Below are 11,136 nucleotides of genomic sequence, written 5' to 3' on the forward strand. Positions count from 1 at the left end.
GGGATAATCAGACTTTATCAATTATCAGATGGCAGATTAACCCTTTCCTAAAAAGCCACCATTTATGTATGGCACATCTCGGGTTGGGGGTGAGAGTGTAAAGAGCGGCCTAAGGAGCAAAGCCTGTACCGTACAAAAGGCGTGCAAGGCATGTGATACAGCCAACATCTGCCGGCACCGGCAGTGATCAGAGCTAGCTCCGATCACTGGAGTTTAACCACTAAAACGCTGTTGTCAATCTCTGACCGAAGCATTTAAGTGTCACGATTTCACTACATAATAATGAAATAATAGTAGCATATATTGCAGGGCAAACAAACGATCTCAGCTTTAAGTCCCCTAAGGGGACTAAAAATAAAGTAAAAAATAAAAAAAAAGTTATAAATTTTTTAAAAAATAAATGTTAGATTCACCACCCCCCCCCTCCAATACAAAAATAAAGACATTTAAAAAAATTATTAAAAACAAGCATATTTAGTATCGTCACGTTTATAAAAGTATGATTGGTTAAATTAACCCTTATGGTAAAAGACAAAAAAAAAAATGCTGTTTTTTAGTTACTGCATCTCCCCTCAAAAGTGTAACAAAAAGCTACCAAAACATTGTATGTACCCCAAAATGATAAAGTGATATCAGTAAGGATGACAAAACGGAAAGCAAACAAAACAAGCCCTCATACAGCTCCAGCAACGAAAAAAAAATGGTCTCCGAAAATGATGACAGAAAAAAAACTTTTTTTTTTGTTTTGTTTTTTTTTATTCACTAAAATTAAATAAAAAAATAAATAAAATCATACAAGTTTGGTATCTCCATAATCACATTGATCTGCAGAATCATGCTGCCGGGCTATTATTACCACACAAAGCTATAAACCCCCAAAAATAGTGGTGGAATTGCAGCTTTTTCGTCATTTCTCCAGTTTTTCAGTACATTATATGGTAAAATGAATGGGGTCATCAAAACTACAACTTGTCCGACAAATAAACCAGCCCTCGTACATCTAGAAAAAGTTAAGGCTTAAAATAAAAAAGGGAGGAAAAACATAAAAGGGCAAAAAAAAACACAAAAATTTGCTGCAGCGGGATGGAGGTTAGAGGAATTTCACTGTAGTAAGACCCCCATCATGTATACTGACATATTGTAACCCTGCGGATTGGAATAAATTACCAGAACATGAAGCAGACAGAGAGAATGAGGATGAATGTCAAGGTTAATTGGCAGAGACAAGGTCGGGCGCTCGCAGTTTTCCCGCTACGTAGTTCTGGAAAAATAATCTCCTTAATGGAGGTCTGTGAGCGCAGCTCTAGCAGGACAGTGTCTTCCTATTTATTTAGGATTCATCTGTCACAGTAGGATTAATGGTGCTGGAAAAAGAAGTTACAGCAGGATAATGGCGGCCCACGCAGAAAATAAGCACCGGGACTCCACCACGCAGTCTACAGCAAGGAACTACACAATGCCGAAATACCCACCGCTTCCTCGCTTACTGAGCCAGAACTAGCCGTAAATTATAGCAAGGAACCACACAGGGCCAAAATACCTGCCGCCTCCCTGCTTACCGAGCCGGAACTGACCGTAAATTACAGCAAGAAACCACACAGTGCCGAAATACCTGCCGCCTTCCCGCTTACCGAGCCAGAACTGGCAGTAAATTACAGCGTGGACCCACACAGGGCCGAAATACCCACCGCCTCCCTGCTTACCAAGCCAGAACTGGCTGTAAATTACAGCATGGACCCACACAATGCTGAAATACCCGCCGCCTCCTTGCTTACCGAGCCAGAACTGGCCGTAAATTGCACCAAGAAACCACACAGTGCCGAAATACCTGCCGCCTCTCCGCTTACCGAGCTAGAACTGGCTGTAAATTACATGAAGGAACCACACAGTGCCAAAATACTTGCCGCATTTCCGCTTAGCGAGCCGGAACTGGCTGTAAATTACAGCATGGACCCACACAGGGCCAGAATACTCGCCGCCTCCCGCTTACCGAGCCAGAACTGGCTGTAAATTACAGCATGGACCCACACAGTGCTGAAATACTTGCCACCTCCCCGTTTACTGTGCCGGAACGGGGAGTAAATTACAGCATGGACCTACACAGGGCCAAAATACCCACCGCCTCCCCGATTACCGAGACGGAACTGGCTGTAAATTATAGCATGGACCCACACAGTGCCGAAATACCCGCCGCTTCCTCGCTTATCGAGCCGAAACTGGCTGTAAATTGCACGAAGGAACCACACATTCCCCAAAATACCCACCGTCTTCCCGCTTACCGTACTGGAAACGACTGTAAATTACATGAAGGAACAAAACAGTGCGGAAACCCGCCGCCTCCCCGCTTACTGAGTCGGAACTGGCTGTAAATTACAGCAAGGAACCACATAGTGCCAAAATACCTGCTGCCTCCTTGCTTACTGAACCAGAACTAGCTGTAAATTTCAAGAAGGAACCACACAGTGCCAAAATACCCGCTGCCTCCCCGCTTACCGAGCCGGAACTGGCTATAAATTACAGCACGAAACCACACAGTGACAAAATGCCCGCCGCCTCCCCGCTTACTGAGCCAGAACTGGCTGAAAATTACAGCAAGGAACCACACCGGGCTGAAATACCTGCTGCCTCCCCGCTTACCGAGCCGGAACTGGCGGACGAGTCTTCATTTTTCTCAGATTGTGTCTTTTTGCTCTTTTTCTTCTTTTCTTTCTTGGACCTTTTTTCCTTTTTCTTTTTCTTCTTCTTTCCTGAACTCTCCTAAAACAAGAAGTAGTACAAAATTGATGATGGGTTCTGTAGTACATTACGGTGACGGAGCAATTCTGGGTCATAGCCGGATCAGGACAAAATTTTACTGTTCTTTATCTAATACAACATGAGAAACAAACTAACAAAAGTCTGATAGATTAAGATCCTCCCAAATAGAAAGAATAGCAGGACGGCCACATGTCGCCATACAAATTACCGCATTTCAGCCATTTGTCAATTTTGTGATTTTGTTTTTTCTTTCCCCTTCTTCCAAGATCAAACTTTTTTTATTTTTCCGTTGTCATTACCTCATAACCGTATGGGGATTTGTGTTTTTATGGGACGAGTTGTGGTTCATTTTATCATATAATGTAGTAAAAAATGGGAAGAAAAAAAACAAAAAGGTGTGTGAAACGAAAAAAAAAAAAGGCATTCATTTTTCACTTTTGGTTATTATGCCGTTAACTGTGTGGTAAAAATTACCTGGTAACCGGATTCTCCAGGTCAGTACAATTACGGCAAAACCAAAACTTGTGTAGTTTTACAATTATTTTAGTAGTTAATAAAAAAAAATTGGCTTGTGTTGAGAGAGGGCTTTTTTCCCAATGCCGAGCTGTCGATTTTTTAATAATACCATTTTATGGAGATTATATGATAATTTTACGGATTTGTTATTGCATTTTTTTGATCATATGTGTTGTGACCGAAAAACGACAATTTTAGTATTTTGATTTTTTTTTTTTTCTTTGTAATACAAACACAGTAGGGGGGTAATTAATTTTAGATTTTCATGTATCTGAACTTTGCAAACACAGTGATACCAAATATGCTCATTGTATTGTTTTTTTTGTTTTGTTTTTTCAAGTAGGTGATCCGACTTTTTATATATTTTGAAAAACTTTTTTTTTTTTTATACTTTTAAAGTCAACATAGGAGACTTGATTAATCTTCTATGGCCCAGCTATAAAAAGTTCAAAGATACTGGTAGAAGATAGAAGCCTTGAGTTAAGCCCCCGTCTCACATAGCGAGATCGCTAGCGAGATCGCTGCTGTGTCACGGTTTTGGTGATGCAACAGCGACCTCACCAGCGATGTCGCTATGTGTGACACTTTGCAGCGATCAGACCCCTGCTGTGAGGTCGCTGATCGCTGCAGAATGTCCTGGACCATTTTTTGGTCGTTGCCCTCCCGCTGGTCAGCACACATCGCTGTGTGTGACCAGCGGGAGCAGTGATCAGGCTGGTAACCATGATAAAACATAGGGTTACTAGGGGCACACGCGCACCTAGTAACCCAATGTTTATCATGGTTACGAGCCTGCTAAAGTGAGCGGGAGGTTACCGCTCACTTTAGCAGGCTCGTAACCATGATAAACAACGGGTTACTAGGTGCGCATGTGCCCATAGTAACCCGATGTTTACCATGGTTACCAGCCTGCTAGGAGCAGGACAACGTGGAAAGATTCTTTCCACGATATCGCTGCTCCCCTGATCGTTGGTGAGCCTGCCTGTTTGACAGCTCACCAGCGACCACATAGCGACGCAGCAACGATCCCTGACAGGTCATATCGTTGTCGGGATCGTTGCAGCGTCGCTAAGTGTGACGGGGCCTTTAGTTTAAGTGCTGAGGTCAAAGATTTATAGCAGCATCTAAATGGTTAAACAGCAGAGATCACAGAGCTGGCTCTGGTTGCTGCTGTTTGAGGCAGGTGCCAGCTGTATAATACAGCCGGCACCTGCTGTGCATGCGGCGACCTCAGCTCCATACACCCGTACCTGCCAGGGAACATACAAGTATGTGGTTTTCCTCACAAAAGGAGTCCGCCAGTCCCATAGACAAGGGATGAAGTGGAGGACGAGAATGTGCAGCTCCACTGGGCGCTGCAGTGCCCACTTTCCGACCAATGATCTCAGGATCGCAGAGGGAGTGGGGGGGTCACAACGGTTGGACACCCAACGATCAATAAGATATCTTCTATTCCATAGATAGAAAATATATTACAATTTTGGGATTAACCCTCTACGTTATTGCTGCTAGTTTTGGTTCTGACACCCCCACCGATCAGCCGATATAAGGAAGAAGTTGCGGCCAGTTTTACAGAGCTGTAATCCAATATTAAGCACCTTACTGCCGCGTAGGTAAACTCTGCTGCATCCTGACTTCTTATCACAAAATGGTACATTAAATATTTTTTATTGCAATTCTTAAAGGGGGTGTCCAGGACTTTTACATTGATGGCCAATTGTTAAGATAGGTCATCAATATCTAATAGGAGGAGATGCAACACATGGCAACCAGCGGATTCCCGGTGGTGGCCAGAAGTGCCGCAGTCATGGAGCTGCACAGTACAGCTCCATCAACTGTATAGTGGCCGCGCTGGGTACAACTTACCTGAATTAATAAAGGGGTTAATACGAAGGAGCCGGACGTGGCCTCTTTACAGCTGAAGGATTTTTTTATACCTGCCCTAAGGAAGACAGTCTTGTGAAAAGACCCATAGGATATATAATGTCCGTGTGTCATCCAGACAACACACGGATGACAAAAATAGACAAGTGAATGAGGCCGAATACTTTAGAATTTAGGTGATAAACTGCAGTGAAGAGCTGAGACTCTCAATAATCCCGAGAAAGCACACTGTAATGCCCCTTGTAATGAAGCGGTAGCCGCACATGTCCGGTGTGTGGGATGGCTGCAGATACAGCCGAATACACGGCTCTGCTTTTTCTGTTGTCCCGTAAAGAATGAATGGAGCGGAGGTCAAGCATCCGCAGCACAACTACATTCACACAAGGAGCACGGGCAAGTCTCAGGCTCTGTTCACACGTCCAGTTCTTATCTGTTTACAACTAATCCAGTATTAGAGCTCATTCAGACATCTGATTTTTGCGTACAAGAGCTATCTGTATTTTTCATGAACAGAACTCGCACCTAGTATAGTCTACACGGCTGTTCACACATCCAATTTTTTTTCTCTGTGCAAAATCATGTAAGATGTCCAATAATCTGAGAGTCAGATAAAAATTGCCAATACAAGTGTCTAGTGGTCTGTAAAATAATAAGTCCACACTTGGATGCCATCTGTGTGTGTTTGTTCTTCACGGACTGATACATAAGAGAAACCCAGGACCAAACCCGGGACCATGCTTCTAATATGTCAAAAAAAAGGACACCTGAATGAGCCTATCAAAAAAAATTGATCCGTTGCATATGGAGCAAAAACAAATGCAAAACAGAAACCAGCTTTTCTCTTGCAGCTTTTAGTTCAGTCTGCAATGGATGCAGCAGTGTCTCTGAACACTTGTGGCTCGATTCATCCTCAGCTTTTATACTAGAATTCTGCTGGAAAAAGATTTGAAAAGACGAGACATTTTCGTTCCAGTAGTTGGAAAGGAGGCGACAGGAGACATTTTAGGTCACTTCCATTCCCATTCAAATGAACGGATCCTGCACTGCTGGAAGCTTTAATTTCCATTTTTATTATCTTAACAAGGATCAAAAAAAATCTAAAAGCTGGCCATGTGAACAGAGGCTTATAGGAGTGTGCTACCTGCTCTATCTGCTCCAGGCGCTCGGTGACATCGCTCAGCATCCAGGTGTCCTCCCCCCGCAGCCGCCTCTGCTCCTTCCTTCTCTCTTCATTTTCGTAGTCTTCTTTTGCCTGTACAAAGGACAAAAGGAAAATACTTATTCCAGACATCGCCCCTCCACAAATACACCCCAAAAAAATACAGATCTGGGGAAAAATGGTTCAGAATTGTTATTTTACGAAGAAAAACACTGAAGAACAAAATAATATTAATGTGTAAAATTCCCTCTGCCTCTGTAGAAGAATACGACGGGTGCGTCACGTGTGACCCTCAGAACAGGTCTTGTAAGAGGGCCGCGGCTCGGGGTGCAGCTGCGTCATCGCCAACGATACAAGAAGCAAAACCCGTGTGTGCGGAGCTGCAGGTCGAAATGTGTATTAAGCGGCATGGCCAAAAAAATATACTTAATTTATTTTCCCAAAACTTTAGGAGTGATGTCATAGTGGGGAGACTGATAGGGGGCTGAGTCGAAGCGCAGCTGGGATAGCACTGCTCACATGCCGCAGAGGCAGACTGACAGCAGCAGCTAAACGGTTAATAAGCAGCGATGGGCGCTAGCTCTGGTCCCTGCTGTTGCAGGCTGATACCAGCGGCCTCCGGTCCTGAGCCTGCTCCATACACTGTAGGACGCTCATGTACAGCGGACGTCAGGAAGGCGCTTAAAGGGTCACTCTAATAGAAAACAAGCGTCACCGCATTTCCGTCCTAATGAGGACCGTACTTGACGTCCAGCTGCAGCAATGGGTCATGTGACCACTGCAGCAGCCAATCACATGCTCCCGTGTCTGGACATCATCACTGCAGTAGGAGACAGAAGCTCCGAGGAGCGGGCAGGGGCGCACCGCAGTCAGGTGACGTGACGCAGGGGCGCACCGCAGTCAGGTGACGTGACGCAGGGGCGCACCGCAGTCAGGTGACGTGACGCAGGGGCGCACCGCAGTCAGGTGACGTGACGCAGGGGCGCACCGCAGTCAGGTGACGTGACGCAGGGGCGCACCGCAGTCAGGTGACGTGACGCAGGGGGGCACCGCAGTCAGGTGACGTGACGCAGGAGAAGAGGCAGCGGGCACGGCCTATGTTACATACATATATCATATAAAGCTTATTATTGGCTCCTGTTAGGACTAGGAGGGACAGGGTAAGTAATGGTTACTGGCATCACACTCATCACTGCGCCATTACCTGCGCCAGCAGCTCCTCTCGGGCTCGTCTCTTGCTCTCCTTTTTCTCCTCTATACTCCTCACGCTTTCAAAACTACCCCCGTAAGTCGCCATTGTTCTGCAGCCGTAAAGCGGCAATCCGTGTGACACGCAAAGTTGTGCGTTCCATCCAGCTATTGCTGCGCGGCCATGTCTGTACACCCGGAAGTAGGAAGCTTGTCAGAGGACTTGCTACACGCTAAACGTATAGACTTGACTGCGCATGCCTGAAAGGAGGCGCTGAGTGAGTCTTCATGTACAGTGCAGCAGCTGGTTAGCGTGTGATGGGCTGTAACCATCACTGTGCACAGGACACAGCACCAGGCCCATATCTCACCGACATTGGATCGATCCTACCTTACACTGACTGCTATCTCGTGGTGTACTCAGGGCTAGGACGCTCTGTAATAAACAGAATTGCTCCATCAGTGATTTTTTTTTTTGAGGTTGGAGAAACTTGTGCAGAATATACTAATACTCGTCATCTTCCAGATCAGTGCTGCTGCCTGTGGCTGCTTCAGATTTATGGGCTGCAAACATCTAGCGCTTATCATTCCTTATACTCTTCATGTGTCCGTACATTGTGCCCCCATATATTATATCCTGTGTGCATCCATGTATTGTGTCCCCATGTATTATATCCAGTGTGCACCTATGTATTGTGCCCCCATATATTATATCCTGTGTTCACCTATGTATTGTGCCCCCATATATTATATCCTGTGTGCACCCATGTATTGTGCCCGCTGTGCCTCCATATATTATATCCTGTGTGCACCCATGTATTGTGCCCCCATATAGTATGTCCTTTATTAGCTCTGCTTTGGCTTATACCTGTATAAGAGTAACTAAGCTGGTCACCCTTCCTCCCTCTCCTTCTCTCCCCGCCTGAAGTCTATTGGCCTAATAGGACATAAGGAAATTACTCTTTAAAGGGGTGGTCCGGCACCTAAAATGTATTTTCTAACTATCGATCCTTACACCCTGACCACTTGTAATTTAATCTATTACATAATTCCCTACACTTTTCCCTATCCTGCTGATCTCTAAATGTGTTTTTTACTGTACTAGGAGGCTGAGGCTTCACTCACTCCCCGCAGCGTCCATCGCCCCTCACAGGGGGCAGCGCTGCAGTTGCTCATTAGTTTTTTGCATCGCTCCCCCATCGATGCTGAAGACATCCTGGGTGATAGACACTATGGGAGAGGTGAGTGCAAAGCCAGCACTCTGCTTCTTTCTCTACTGCCACCATATCTTTTGTGAAAGAAGACTTCATTAGGGGGCAAAGATAGAGGCAGTAAGTGACACCAGCGCTGCCCCCCAGCTTCTATCAGCCCCCTCAAATGAATCGTCATGGGGTGGCACTGGTGGCACGCACTGCTTCTATCTTTGACCCGTGATGATGTCTTCTTTCAGTTAGAAGCGGCGGCAGAGTTAGAAGCAGGATGCTGGCGCTGCACTCACCTCTCCTAGAGCATCCATCACCCAGGATCCAGAACGTCTTCAGAGGTGGCAGCAATGCTAGAAACTAGTGAGTAACTGCAGCGCTGCCCCTGTAATGTTATGTTCCAGGGGGATCGATGGACGCTGTGGGGAGTGAGTGCAGTCCCAGCCTCATGTGAGAGACTCCTCTCAAACGGAAAGTCACAGAAAGTACAGTAAAAAAAACACATTTAGAGATTAGCAGGATAGGGAAAAGTGTTGGGTGTCCTGTAATAAAGCAAATTACAAAAGTGGTTAGGGTGTAAGGATAGATCAGGGATGTGAAACTCAAAGACAGGGCCAAAATGAAAAACTTGGACAAACTTGCGGGCCAACCAGTATACAGTATAATGGGCCTCACATAGTTCTTCATACAGTATTATGGGCCCCACATAGTCCTCCATACAGAATAATGGGCACCACATAGTGCTCCATACAGAATTATATGGGCACCACGTAATCCTCCTTACAGAATAATTGCCCCACATAGTCCTCCATACAGAATAATAGGCCCCACATAGTCCTCCATACAGAATAATAGGCCCCACATAGTCCTCCATACAGAATAATTGCCCCACATAGTCCTCCATACAGAATAATTGCCCCACATAGTCCTCCATACAAAATAATGGGCCCCACATAGTCCTCCATACATAATAATGGCCCCACATAGTCCTCCATACAGTATTATGGGCACCACATAGTCCTCCATTCAGAATAATTGCCCCACATAGTCCTTCATATAGAATAATGGGCCCAACATAGTCCTCCATATAGAATAATGGGCCCCACATAGTCCTCCATATAGAATAATGGGCCCCACATAGTCCTCCATATAGAATAATGGGCCCCACATAGTCCTCCATACAGAATAATGGGCTCCATACAGAATAATGGGCCCCACATAGTCCTCCATACAGAATAATGAGCCCCACATAGTCCTACATACAGAATAATTGCCCCACATAGTCCTCCATACAGTATCATGGGCACCACATAGTCCTCCATACAGAATAATTGCCCCACATAGTCCTCCATACAGAATAATGGGCCTCACATAGTCCTCCATACACTATCATGGGCACCACATGGTCCTCCATACAGAATAATTGCCCCACATAATAATAATTGCCCCACATAGTGCTCCATACAGAATAATGGGCCTCACATAGTCCTCGATACAGAATAATGGGCCCCACATAGTCCTCCATACAGAATAATGCGCCCCACATAGTCCGTCATGCAGAATAATTGCCTCACATAGTCCTCCATACAGAATAATGGGCCTCACATAGTCCTCCATACAGTATCATGGGCACCACATAGTCCTCCATACAGAATAATTGCCCCACATAATAATAATAACAATTGCCCCACATAGTCCTCCATACAGCATAATGAGCCCCACATAGTCCTCCATACAGAATAATTCCCCCACATAGTCCTCCATGCAGTATCATGGGCACCACATAGTCCTCCATACAGAATAATTGCCCCATACAGTCCTCCGTACAGAATAATGGGCACCACATAGTCCTCCATACAGAATAATGGGCCTGACATAGTCCTCCATACAGAATAATGGGCCCCACATAGTCCTCCATATAGAATAATGGGCCCAACATAGTCCTCCATATAGAATAATGGGCCCCACATAGTCCTCCATACAGAATAATGGGCCTCACATAGTCCTCCATACAGAATAATGGGCCTCACATAGTCCTCCATACAGAATAATGGGCCCCACATAGTCCTCCATACAGAATAATGGGCCCCACATAGTCCTCCATACAGAATAATGAGCCACACATAGTGCTACACACAGAATAATTGCCCCACGTAGTCCTCCATACAGAATAATGGGCTCCATACAGAATAATGGGCCCCACATAGTCCTCCATACAGAATAATGAGCCCCACATAGTCCTACATACAGAATAATTGCCCCACATAGTCCTCCATACAGGATCATGGGCACCACATAGTCCTCCATACAGAATAATTTCCCCACATAGTCCTCCATACAGAATAATGGGCCTCACATAGTCCTCCATACACTATCATGGGCACCACATGGTCCTCTATACAGAATAATTGCCCCACATAATAATAATTG

General features: G+C 45.3%; 1 protein-coding gene across 2 annotated transcripts in view; it reads right to left on the reverse strand.

The window, feature by feature from the left end:
• The window catches only part of CWF19L2 (CWF19 like cell cycle control factor 2), a 156,441-nt gene extending 148,700 nt beyond the window's left edge, over positions 1-7,741 (reverse strand). Inside the window, exons 1-3 of one of the 2 annotated variants that reach the window (XM_073662189.1) lie at positions 7,521-7,741; positions 6,299-6,409; positions 2,638-2,757 (exon numbers count right to left, since the gene is read on the reverse strand). In XM_073662189.1, coding sequence (XP_073518290.1) covers positions 2,638-2,757; positions 6,299-6,409; positions 7,521-7,613 — 324 coding nt within the window. In that variant the 5' untranslated portion in view covers positions 7,614-7,741. The remainder of the gene's footprint in view (positions 1-2,637; positions 2,758-6,298; positions 6,410-7,520) is intronic. The other variant, XM_073662190.1, reaches the window with a different exon arrangement.
• Between the last annotated feature and the right edge of the window lie 3,395 nt (positions 7,742-11,136).

The sequence above is a fragment of the Phyllobates terribilis genome, unplaced genomic scaffold (assembly GCF_046119375.1).
Source record: "Phyllobates terribilis strain yellow unplaced genomic scaffold, ASM4611937v1 Scaffold_2__4_contigs__length_985480577, whole genome shotgun sequence".
Taxonomy (NCBI): domain Eukaryota; kingdom Metazoa; phylum Chordata; class Amphibia; order Anura; family Dendrobatidae; genus Phyllobates; species Phyllobates terribilis.